The 14,167-nt window shown below is 34.3% G+C and overlaps 1 protein-coding gene across 1 annotated transcript; it reads left to right on the forward strand.

Annotated features, from left to right (window-relative positions):
• Nucleotides 1-12,559: 12,559 nt before the first annotated feature.
• LOC149083974 (uncharacterized) lies at nt 12,560-13,381 on the forward strand. Its single transcript, XM_089235239.1, has one exon. It carries the CDS (start codon nt 12,560-12,562, stop codon nt 13,379-13,381), a length of 822 nt encoding a protein of 273 aa, XP_089091365.1.
• The last annotated feature ends 786 nt before the right edge of the window (nt 13,382-14,167 follow it).

The following is a 14,167-nucleotide window of genomic DNA, read 5'->3' on the forward strand; positions in this document are numbered from 1 at the left end:
CCGTGAATTAGTATGCAGAACAAAAAAAATCTCTCACATTCGATTAAAATTGACTGACTTATAAAATGTTTAATTTTGTCTATTTAAGATAACCGGAAAATCATTCCGGCTAAGCATCAAAGAGGCGGAAGATGTTTCTATTCATGTTTTAAACCAATACAATTTTCTTGAGGTTTAATTTTAGTTACGTTCGATATATTTTTTTGAGATGTATAAATGAAATCGATTTATCATTTGTCCCTGTGATAATTTTGTGTATGTTGCATGACAAGATATTTAACAACCAGAGAGTGATTTGGGATTGAAAGAATATATTTTGTTTATTCAAGATGTTAGTGCATAAACGTTTTTTTACTGGATAAAACTTATTTAAAAGTACAGTCGAATCCCATTTTAACGAATACCGCTATAGTGAAATCTCGTTTTAACGAACACTTTTCTAATCCCGCAAATAAGTTTGCATAGAAACAATGATAAAATCTGGAACTCCTTTATAACGAAATTTCCTTTTGACGAAGTGATTTCGTTGTTCTCTTGAAGTTCGTTATAACGGGATTCAACTGTATTGGTCCAGTAGGTTAATATACAATATGCACATATGGGCTCAGTTGATTTCATTAGATAACAAGAAAAAAATCATCTATTATAGAGTTCCATATAAAGATAAAAAAATACATCTATTTCATTAACAAACTGAAATCAGTTACCAACGGATTTCACTTTGGTTGACAAAACGTTTTATCCCCAAAACATTTTTGTAAATAAATAAGACTAATTAAACTGTGATGTCATTAGTCGAAAGCTAAATAATTTAAACGGCTGATTTCCTCACACGTATATTTTTGATAAGTGGCTTTTTTTCGAAAAAAGCGCTTGATAAATGAATATACAAAATATTGTAACAGAATGAGATATTTTATAATTTCCGATTTAAGATATTTACTATTTGCTGATTCAGAATAAAATATCACTAGTTGAAATATAAATACACTCGCTTCCAAAAACTAAGCACGCGGCGGCTTATATAACATAACGACATCACTTTAATCGTGTTCTTCTGGATTGGACGGTTAATGGAACACTAATGCGTGGTACTCGATCTCATAGTCCTTTCACGTGGAGCTTTCGGCACACAGTACTGGCAAATATTCTTATCAAGTGATGCTGCAAAAATAGATGTAACAGCGGTGAAAGTCTCTCGTGGATTTCGCTATATCCTTCGTGGTGCTTATCGGTACTATAGCAATATACCGATCATCAGATGGGGATGATGGGACTGAGGGCACGAGTACCACGCGTTTGTGTTCCTCTATAACCGTGCAAACTAGAGGGGCAAGATTAAAGTGGTGCCGTAATGTTATATAAGCCGTGAGTAAAGTTTCCAAAAATAAATAATTATAATTGGGGAAAAACGTTGATTATATTTCATGAATTCGATTGGATAGAATAAAAAACATTTCTATGTTTCACAAAATTCCTTAAAATGCATTATATAAGTTAATATCGGAATAAATCTATGCAATTCTGCATCTGTGATGGAAATGCCAAAATATTGTTCTTTTTCTGCTAGCTAAGACAAATATTCGAAAGTACAATTTCAATTCTATCAATAAAATTTCAATTTGTATCTCAGCGTTCTTCAACGGTTGGTCCGAAGTTATTCTCTGCCATTTATTAATTTTTTGCTGGTCCGAGAATAATCTCTCTCATTTTCGACGTTTAGTGAAATTGTTCAACTACTTCCAATGGGTCCGCAACTATGAGAAGCTTGAAGAATACCAGTCTACCTATTTCACTCAAAATATGACGTAAAAGAAGAAATATTTCAACCAAATTAATAATAACCAAAAAAAAACCCCAGAACATTTAACTTTACTTTTCCTCAAAAAAGTTTTGTCTTATAAGCATAAGATGTCTTGTCGGGAATTTTGTACGAAAAAAAAAAAATTAAATAGCATCAAAGGAGGGAACGAAACTATATATTTATGCGTAGAAATATATACAAGTATTTATATAATGCTAATATTGAAAGCGAGCCAACCACTGCATGCTTATCCTAGATACTCTGAATGTATTGATCACTGCTCTTTAGAATATATATTACTCATGAATCTGAAATTTATAGTTCAATATTTATCGTCAAAAACACGTTTAAGGGCAATATCTGTTGCAGCTTGCATAATATAAATATTTACCGCATCTCGAAAACTCATGAATTTTAAATCTATAGGGAATATCAAAAGGAAATAAGATCGCTGAATATGGAATATTTTATGGTTCTTTTTTTTTTGTTAGAAAAATGGAATATATGTATGTATGCGCACATTGCATTAAGAAAATCATTTTGACAATAGAAAGCTGATGGTCCTTTCATTATTAAATACTTAGGGAAAAAGTATTTAAGTGATCCGATATATTCGACCGAAAGGGAATTCTTCAAAATGCATTTCTTTGAACGTGCATAAATTATATTACTATATTATTCACTGTAAATTTTTACATTATACATTGTACGTCAAAATATTTAGTCATGTAGATACAATATAAGTTTCATGCTATACAAAGTAAAATTTTGTGGGGAACGTATCTCATCGTCAATGTATTCATTCCAAAAATCGGATATTATTAATTCATATAATGCAGTTCATATATTTATAATATTATATTATATATTTATTTTCATTAATATATATATTATTAATTCATATGCCATTTTTATAAATATTTATATAATCTTCAATTGCATATATATTTATATATATACAGTGGAACTTCAGTTAACGAGCAAATCTCATTACGAGCAAATATTTTGGGCTTTGTTTGTCACGTTATCATAACTGAGCTGATAGTTTTGCGCTTTCGTTCACACAAGTGCCGTAAGATTGCAGGTAATGTACTTACCTAAAGTCTTCGGTTAGCGTGCCTAACTGCAAAAATGAACACCCTTACGAACGTGACTGTTTACGATATGAAACTAGATGTAGCATTGTAACCACGCGTATGTGCGATTGAAGTTTTTTAAATTCCGCTTGGAGAAAAACTTTGGCCTGATTAATTATTGACTGACCGTGAGGGGCTAGCTCATGAACAAGGGCCACCATTTCTTAGGAGATTGTGCCCTAGGGGAAGACCATGAGACTGGAGGTGCATGAGCCCAACATTCAAGAACAATTGGAGGAACATGATCATATCTACTGACGAACTGATGGATCTTCATTGCGCTCAACAGCAAGAGTTTATTAATAGCAAGGTGCATAGCAAGAGCTATGCACGTAGAGCTTACCAATTATTATAATTACCACCGCTTATTATAATTAACGCAAGAAATTATTATGATCTCGTTTGAGAAAGACGGAGAAAGAAATCAGAAGTCCCTCACTTCAAATGAGATTAAGACATGTGTAGAACGTGGGAATCTGCGCAAAACTTTGTAGAGGAGAAGCACCCCAAATAAAGCTGTAGCAGTGCGAACAGTAAAGGATATAGTGCGATCTCTCCTATTTTTTTTCCAAAAAGAGGCAAAAGCAAGTGTCACAGATAGGGTTGCATTTTTAGGTCACACAAATAAGTTTACAAGCAATGAGTGCAGTGCTAAGTCGCCCTAAACGGTAGTCCTCCTCTGTCTGGTCGTTTAGAATAATTTAATTTGTAAACACTCATTATCGTATTGTATATTTGTTTATGGTATTATTATTTGAATATTTTATAGTATTGTTTATTATATTATTATCATGTTCCATAATTGAATGAATGACGTTTTTATTAGTCATTTTCATGCGAATGAATAATTGTGGAACGAATTTTTCAATTGTACATCATTTTCTATGAGGAAGTTTGATTCGCATAACGAGCGATTCGGATAACGAGCACGATGATTTAACGAATTAAGCTCGCTAACCGAAGTTCCATTGTATATTTAAATGTAATTGAAAATTATATAAATATTTATAAAAATGACATTATATGAATTAATAATATTTAATTTTTTCATATCAATGATAATTTATTTCTTATCAATAATCATTTATTTATTTATTTTTAAATAATATTTTAATAATTTCATCGGAGTTTACACAATGGAATTACATCGATCATTTCAAATAATTCCGTGCAGAATAATAATTTAATAAATACCCACACAACTTCTCATTAGTATTAATATAAAAAAAAAATTGTTACACACGCACGCACGCGCGTGCGCGTACTCTATCGATTTTTTATTGTTTAATTTCCTTTATTTACTAATGCCATTTTTGTATTTTTCAAAAAATATATATTTTTCCATTATTTGTTATTTTTTTATGATTTTATAAAGTTATCTATTGTTTAAACGCGATTGTTACCTAAAAAGACCTTAACATATTAATCCGCATAATATGAATTTTTATCATTTTGTTTTTAAATTTATTCAAACAATATCTATAATTTTAAGTTTTCAAGATCTATATATTCTGGTTTTTAAATTTTGAATATAGTTTTCAATAAGTTTTTAAATTTTAAATATGATTTTCATATTTTTCTAATGACCTTACGTTATATGTCTTTATATGCATTTATTCTAATGCGCCGTTATATACCGCCGTATTAAAATTTAATATTTTAACTTTTTCACTCCGATTTTTTTTACTCCTGTTTTTTATTATATATATATGCTTTCTAAATGAAATCATTTTATTGTAATACATTTATTTTTAGAATATGTTAGTAGGCATCACGAGGAATAAAAATTGCAATGGAACTTGGTGTCGCAAACCACGTTGAGGAGGTGAAAATCGCACGCAGGGTCTGAGTTCAGAGGAGACGAAAGGTGGACGTCAGTTGATCGCTGAATGCGTTCGTGAGTTCGCTCACCATATCTGACGTCACCTTAAATCACTCGTTTATGCGACGCCTGTGGACACACCGGAGGATCTCATAGTGCAGATTGTCGTCGCTGCTGCAGACATCAAAAACATATCTGGTATCTTCGAGCGCGTCCCGGAGTCGTTTTTACGTCGTTGTAGATTTTGCAATCGGGTTCGCCACTTCCAACGACTCTTGCAATAATTAATCAAATAAATCTTTTTGTAGTTATTATTGCACTTTTTGTCGTTTTAGCTTGAAGTCGAAACCTGCATGCGTTTTTTGCGATTTTCGTCCTCTCAACGTGGTTTGCGACACCATGTCCCATCGCAATTTTTTGTTCCTCTTGATGTATACTAACAACCCTCTGAATTTGTCAGTCCATTAACAGAACACCCTGTATATACAGGGTAATCGTTTATTTGCACATAGTCAAAATAATGAGTTAATATGAGAATAATTATTCAATTTGTTTAATTAGCTTATGAATCGTTTCATCATTTTTACACGTAAAGGAAGCGGCAACGCTGCGACGGATTCATTTCGACTAGGATACACCACGAACGTATTAAACTTTTTATTACGTAATTAAATAGGACATCACAAGTGTTAAGCAAAAAATCATGCACGGAGAAATTGAGAGCTAACTATACAATATACATGTCGAAAGTGGCGAGTGAACAGACGGTAATGCCTCAGCCTCGTGGCTGTATCAAAGGGAAAAAATAACTACTCACTCAGTTATACAAGACCAAATTTGGCCAAAACATGCTTTTTACAATAAAAAATAATTATTATAATAATAATTCCCACAGAAGGCTTCACTATAAATATTTTCCGAATTAATCCATATTTAAAATCGAAATACACAGGGAAAAAACAAGATTCAAATCTGGTTAATAAATTATTCAAACACATATTAAATAAATGGTATAAATCACCATTCTTTCGCCAAATCACCATGAAACTCTTCGAATAATTGGACAAGGAAAAAAAAAAAAAATCAAAGATTTCGTTGAGCTTTTGTGCTTGCAGCTCGTAAATGTCGTTACTTTCCAGAATTCCCGATTTTCATCGTAACATTTATATTCTTTGGAAGAGAAGTTAGAGGAATGTTGTAATGTGTTATGTATGTAAAATAAGGAAAAAAAGTAAAAAATAAATAAAATAAAGTAGCATGTAAAAAGACGTAACTACATGTGCCTTCCGTTCAGGAAATGGACAAAAGGAAGAAAAGGGTTATATCGCTCTTCGCTCCGAGATGCGATATGTGGTCATTATCGGATTTTAATGGAGGGGCTATAAAATTGTCATTTACGAGAAGCAGGATCAAAAATAGAAAATTTATGACTCGTTTATTCTTTCTTTTTCTTTTTCCCACGTCCCTCTACCACGTTTCGAGATGGAGTTGGGGAAAAAGATGACAAAAGATGTCAGAGAAGGCGAAGATATTTTCTTATTCTACTCTATGATAAATTTTCGATAGCGATCACTGTACGGGAGATATATAAATGTATAGAAAAACAAAAAATAAAATAAAATAAACCTGCTCTGTTTGTCTAATTGAATTCCATGATAAATCGTCTCTATTCTTATTCTTTCTCTGGTAGTAACTCATGATTCGGCTTTTTTCCTGCCCAGGTATCCGATTGAATTCTTGAAGAAGAGTGGGCCTAGGAAAGAATAGAGAAAAGCTGATTAAATTATCATCCAGGAAGAAATTCAAATATTTTCATTTTCGATATATATAAGAGAAACTAAAACGGGGGAAAAAAATCAATACAGAAAGATAAAGGAAAATAGAAGAGAATAGAGAGGCAGTTCATATATACATCGAAAACAAATCTCATTCCCTTTTTTTCATGAATTTTTTCTCCTCTGTCCTAAATTCCGCCGTGGAATTTAATTTAGGAATTTTTTTTTCTATACTATTGCGTTATATTTCCATGGATTTAGATCAAAGTCCCGGAAGCAGAGAAAATACTTCAGGATTTAATCCAAATATACTTGATGTCCACAAATGTTCAATTAGTATATGAATTTCGGATGTGAATGAAAATGAATGAAATTACCGAGACGGAATGGAAAAAAAAATCAGTAATGATTTTTCATGTGTGAAAAAATTTAGATAATTTTTTTTCAGTGTTGGAAAAAATAAATTACGTTATAAATTACTGGATTATGCAACCACTTGTTTAATTTCACTGAAATTACGTTAAAGAGTTGAATTTTAATTTTTTGATTCATGATTTCATATTTTGATGACGGAGGAAAATATGACAAAATATATCAGAGAGGAGATATTTTCTCATTCTATTCTATGATAAATTTTCGATAGCGATCAGTGTATGAGATATAAAAATATAAAGAAATATATAGCAATACAAAAAAACATATTTCTGTTTGTCTAATTGAATTCCATGATAAATCATCTTTTCTTATTCTTTCACTGGTAGTAACTCGTGATTCGGCCTTTTTCCTGTCCAGGTATCCAATTGAATTCTTGAAGAAGAGTGCACCTAGAAAAGAATAGAGAAGCTGATTAAATTATCATCCTAGAAGAAATTCAAATATTTTCATTTTCGATATATATAAGAGAAACTAAAGGGGAAAGAAAGATCAATACGGAAAGATAAAGGAATAGAAGAGAGAGAGAAGGCAGTTCACATATACATCGAAAGCAAATCTCATTCCCCTTTTTTTCATCAATTTTTTCTCCTCTGTCCTAAATCCCTCCGTGGAATTTAATTTAGGATTTTTTTATTGCTTTATATTTCCGTGGATTTAGATCAAAGTCCCAGAAGCAGAGAAAAGACTTCGAGATTTAATTCAAAATAACTTGATGTCCACAAATGTCCAATTAATATATGAATTTCGGATGTGAATGAAATTACCGAGAGGGAATGGGGGAGAAAAAAAGTAATGATTTTTCATGTGTGATTAATTTAGATTACTATTAATTATTATTTTTTTACGTTGGAAATGATAAATTGGATTATAAATCACTGGATTCTGCAGTGATTTACTTAGTTTTACCGGATTCCAACGGTTACATAGGGATTAATTTTAATTTTTTATTCAAGTCTTCTATTTCGAGGATTAAAAGAAATCAATGAAGAAGATTGAATATGTATAGAATCTGTGCAAACCTATCACCCATGAGGCACACACGGAGACTTGAAATTAATATTTCACTTATGATTGCCTATGTGTGGGTCCTTTTTTTCCAAAACAACTTTATCATGTCTAAAAAATGGAGCTACATTATTTCTTCGATGATTAACATGAATGAAGAACACTGATGAAGTTAAAGGATGCTTATCGATCTATACTTCCCGTGCTATCTTATTGGAAAAATCGCCTATTTTTAAGGATTGGATTTAAAATTTTTGTATTCCCTTTAAGTCTCCGAATTTTTTCTGAAATTTAACCCCATTAATTTCATTGCCCCTATCGAGAAGTCAGTTTCACGCAGTAAGATTCTACCTGAACAAAAAGACACCCTGAGACATCTCATATCCAACATTTTGGATAATGAGCGAAAGAACAATCAGTAGGCTACTCACCGGACGAACGTCGAAGCATCAAACAACTGCAAAATGATAATAATATCGTAATATCTAGAGCAGATAAAGGGTGGCAAATTGTGATAATGCCCAAAGAGCAATACTCGGAGTTAATGACATCACATACTTTCTTGGATTTCTCTAACGCTTTTGACAGGGTGACCCAAAATAAACTTCGTCTTATACTCTAAAATCTTAGTCTATGTATTCAACTGCTGAAATGGATGGAAGCCTTCCTCGCCAACCGCAGTCAGTATGTCTTCTTCAAGGGTCAGAACTCCCCATTTCTCAGTCTCGGTCGATCGTTTTATTCATGTCGCCTGAGGCTTGTCGACTTTGCTGACAGGACCCAAGTGCCGACCACAATCTTTTGCTGTCATATTTCGATATTTCCGAGTTGCCGACAGGCTCAGGTGCTGGCCACAGGGAGGTTGTGTTGTGCGGGCTCCCAGTTGAATTCCAGCCACTGTGGTGGTCGAGTGGTCATGATCCTAATGACGGACTCACTTCTCGATTACCCAGGTTCGAATCCCAGCGTAGCCACAGCGGTAGGTGGCTGAAGTTTTGAACTTCGAAGTGCGAATGCGAGCTGATCTTCTCGTTAAAAAGTCTCGCCACAGAGAGCAACTGGTCTACCATGGTATAAATATACAATCATTACACTTCACTTACTTCACTTCTGAAACATAGATGATAGCACTGGAAAATCATTCATTTGGACGAAAATGCACTGGAAAATGCATTTCATCCATGTCTGCACGTTACCGACCGGCAATAGTGCCGGCCAAAATGACTTTGTGCCGTGGTCTCCCAGCTGAGCCCAGGCGATCGGTAGAGCTTTCATTAAAATACTTCCATATTTCTGAGTTTCCTGCCGAAGGGACTTCGTGTTGCGGGCTCCCAGTTGAGGCCCCAGCGCTCGGTTAAGCTTTTTAGTCATTTCCCCTGTAGCCGACCTTCCCAGGTGCTGCCGGAGGATAAAGGAACTTTTTATTGCGGACTCCCAGTTAAGCCCGCAGCGATAGGTTAAGCTTGTACTGCTGTATTTCGGAGCTACATTTTGCATACAAAAAATAGAGACAGTTATGTATTTGTATACAGATAAATATAGAACTTTATTGCCTTGTTTTAATAGAGACTCCTCATCCCCCCCCCCATATTGCCCATTTTCTGTGTATTATATTTTGTATACAGAAAGTTGGCATTACGGGGAGAAACGAGGAGTCTATAAAAACAAATCAATCAGATTCTATATTTATCCAGTTCTTCTACGGGTAGATAAACATCTGAAATTATCTCTTCATTCATCCTAAATACCCAAGATACCCGATACGCCTTATATGTTTTCGCTGACCAGGAAACATCTCAGATTCAGAAAAGAAGTATGAATGGCGCGTTCCCGTATATCATTTCTATTAGTGATTTCATTGGGATAAAGCTGCATCTTTTCTTGTAAATGACACGGAAAATACGATCTGCAATATGTCAATAGAACATGAGGAGATCTGTATCATTTTTCACTTATAAAACCATAATTGGGTGCATTACATGTCAAATATAAAATAATCATTGTATTCAGATAAAAATATTATATTAACATATATCGTATACATTACTATGTTATGATATATACAGGATGACTCCATAAATCCATACTTTTGCCATCCATAAAAGTATGCAAATGAATTGTAGACCTCGGATACATCATTCATATTGCTAAGAGTTGTATGGTTATTGAAATATCTGAGTTGACTATTTATACAACTGTCTTGAAAAATCCAATTAGAAAGTTGTTACCATGTTTGTCTCCTGAAACCAAAAAAATCCACGTTTTTAAGTAAGACATTTTAATTCAAAAATAGGAAAACAAATTAGGAAATAACAGCAAAAACTAACGGGCACACAACGTTCCCTCTCTCATTTACACTGTTTCCCTCCCAACCTTCTCCCCGTATTTTGAATTTAAATATCTCAGAGAATATTGCACTTGGAAAAGCCGGATTTTTTTTGGCGCCAGGAGAGACAGGCCAACAAGTAGTATAGGTGATGCTTCACCGCCGGAAGTGACATCAAACTTCCGCCAGCATGTTAAAAACACACGTTTCTGCCACTAGACGGTGCTGTAACAAAATTCTAAAAGTTTCGCGTTATTGTTGGGTCAAGTCTTGCTCCCAGCCAAATCGTGAGTTTTTCTATGTCCACATTTTTTTAACTAAACAGAGGGCTATGCATATAGTTTTATGAATTATTAATACGTTTCTGATATAGACACTACATATATACTTATTCCAGTCATTTTATTTTACTCTAGTCAGGTCACAATCGTGCAAGAGTACTACCAAACCTACTGATATATTTTAAGGCAGCTCCTCCATCGAAATTATCACGTCATTGCACCAGGAGGTGCTTGCTTTTAGAGACCTTCTGGACTCCTCATGCGTACGATGAACATATTTGAAAAAAACGGGTCATTTCACTTATTCACAAGAGTTACTTATCAATGCTTATCAACGAGGGTTTTTGTCCCAATTTTCGGTTTTTTGTCGGATTTCTAACCTTTTCCCTTCCATTTCTCCCCCAATCATGTGTGTTTTGAAAACGTCTCATCGACGACTTTATCGTACATCTCTGCATGCATTGTCCCCCCCATGCCCTTGCCATAACTGTGGTTCGCCGATATATTCATATTCCCCTTACTTTAATCTTTCTACTTGATAGTGTTCAACTACATGGGTTTGGGACGTTTTCTGTACTGATTTCCCTTATTTTAAGCCTTTTACAGCCTTTGAAATACGTGATCAGTGAAGTCATACATACAAAGGATCCAAAAATTTAAGCAACTCCTTTTTTTTTCCTAAAAATATATTACACTACCATTTCAAACGTACTAGAAAACGGCGTGTCTAAAGAAGAGAAATAAAGTTAAGAATCCAATTTATTTCCATCTTAAACCTCTATGGATCTCAGACTGTCTCGGTAATTCATTTGCGTTGTGAGGCGTTTTAATCTTTTTTCCAACTCCATACCATCTTTTCACGTTCGATGTCGTTCTTTCAAAATCTAATATATTACAGTTACAGCTGAATCGTTTAAAGAAGGTACATTACAGAGAAATTCAAGATTAAAATAAAAACTGTTTAAAGCAAATTTAAAATAAAAATGATTTAAAATAAATTTTGCAAAAATTAAATAAAAATGATTTAAAATAAATTTTGCAAAAATTAAATAAAAATGATTTAAAATAAATTTTGCAAAAATTAAACAAAAATGGCATTCTAATAAAAAAAAGTCTAAATAAGTATTTAAAATGACAAAAATAAAAAAAAATAATTAATTACAAAAATAAACAATTTCAAAATATTCAAATAAAATAATGAAATGAAAGAAAACTCGCAATAGAAATAGAATAATACAATAAATAAAAAATAAAGAAATAAAAATTTTGAATCATTAAAAATGAAACGCTAGCACAAATATAATAACAAAAATAATGAAGAAATGAAATTAATGAAAAAATTAAAGAATGAAAAAAAAAATCATTGGTGAAAATAAAATGATGACACACAAGATATAGTAATCATGATAAAAATTTAATAGAATGATAACGATGAAAAGATAAATTAAAATAAAAAAATTACTGACAATAAAACTAACAGAAGAAACAATAACACTGAAATTAAAATTTTGAACAATTACAAAACAATTGAAATTGAAATACAATGATAATACAAAAATAAAATAACAAAGATAATAAAAATCAATTTGATAAAATAAAGAAAGGAAAAAACCAAACTAATAACAAATGAAATACTAACAAATAATAATGAATATTTACTATAAATATTCATTAATTACTATTGTAGTGACCGATCATAAACGATACTCTGTGACGTCACGATGTCACGTTTTCTCGTTGTAGCGCTTTTCGCCTTGTGATGGATGGTAACCTAGCAACGGATGGCCAGAGAGTTTTCGAACGTTTTAATCAGTTGATTGTATTTCGTCATAGAGTATGGATGTCGCGTATAACTTGTCCGTGTGTGTGTAAATAAAATGTTCATGTCTTTAAGAATGAAATTTACACCTTCTCATTGCCGTCGCCTTTACTGGTGACCCGGACGTGATCCTGAACCTGCCAAGAACTTATCGCCATGGCTGAACAGCAAGAAAGCGATCTTCGAATTCAAGCTGACCACGCGAAACTGCCGACATTCTCGAAGGACAGGATCAAACTTTTTTTCGTCCAGCTCGACGCTGCCTTCAAGATCAACCATGTTACTGCCGAAGGAACCAAGTATAACTACCTAGTCAACTGCCTAGATGTGGAGATCTTGTCAACGGTAAGTGACGTTGTTTTCGATCCTCCCGCATCGGATCCGTTCTCGAAACTCAAGGAGAGACTTCTCGCTGTGTATAAACATTCAGCCGCGAAAGAGGTCAAGATATTGTTAGAAGACCTATCCCTAGGTGATCAGAAGCCTAGTACGTTGCTACGTAAAATGCGCGAGCTTTCGACAGGGCGAATTAGCGATGAGACTTTCCTCAAAAATTTGTGGCTTCAACGGCTACCAAAGAGTATGCAAACGCTGTTGGCAGCTAGCAGTGAAGAACTGGACAAGCTAGCCGAGTTAGCTGATCGAGTAGCTGAGCTCACCGAACCCAATTACGGTCATGTAGCAGAAGCCTCGTCTTGCTCGGAGCTAAGAGACCTTAAACTTCAAATCTCGGAGCTGACTAAAAGAGTCGAGCAGTTGGGCAAATATCCGAGGAATAGCCGGAACCGCTATCGAAACTCCAGTCGAGACCGACGTTATTCTGGTTCCGGGAATCGTTCGCGATATCAAGACTCCGATGAAAACACTGACGTGTGTTATTATCATAGCAGATTCGGAAATAAAGCTTTCAGATGCAAGTCCCCCTGCGCTTACAACGCTCAGAATATTCAGGGAAACGGTCCAAGCCCCCCGCAGTAACGGCATGCGGTGGCGGCGATAGCAGTCTTCACCATAGCCGTTTGTTCATTATGGAAAGGAAAAGCGGCATGAAGTTTTTAATTGACTCTGGAGCTGATATATCAATTTTACCTTACAAAGGCAACGGCAAACCGACAACTTTTGAACTTTTCGCTGCAAATAGTTCCCGTATATCTACCTACGGTTTGAAACTCCTGGAATTGGACTTGAACTTACGGCGGAATTACAAATGGCATTTCACCCTCGCTGACGTTGAGAGACCAATTATCGGATCGGATTTCCTTGCTCACTACGGACTCATCATCGATATCAAAAACAAGCGACTTATAGATCCACTCACTTCTCTCACGTGTAAAGGTTTTACTTACAATGGACCTTCGACAACGATTAAAACAATCTCAGGAAACAGTGCTATAACTGAAATTTTGAAGGAATTTCCCGAATTAACGAGACCTCGTCCGTTTTCGAGGAAAGCTTCCCATAATACCTTGCACTACATAGAAACTAAAGGTCCTCCTGTTTTCGCAAAGCCACGCAGATTGCACCCAGCCCAACTCAAGATTGCCAAGACCGAATTCCAGATGATGTTGGACCAAGGTATATGTCGTCCATCGAAATCAAACTGGGCTTCCCCGTTGCACATGGTTTCAAAAGGACCGAATGAGTGGAGACCAACTGGTGATTATCGAAGTCTGAATCGAATTACTGTGCCGGATAACTACCCAGTGCCACATATACAGGACTTTGCGCAGAATCTGCATGGATGTAAAATTTTCTCTAAAATAG

The sequence above is a fragment of the Pholcus phalangioides genome, unplaced genomic scaffold (assembly GCF_987345545.1).
Source record: "Pholcus phalangioides strain wild (caught in Gottingen) unplaced genomic scaffold, Ppha-v1.0 ptg000008l_1, whole genome shotgun sequence".
Lineage (NCBI taxonomy): Eukaryota > Metazoa > Arthropoda > Arachnida > Araneae > Pholcidae > Pholcus > Pholcus phalangioides.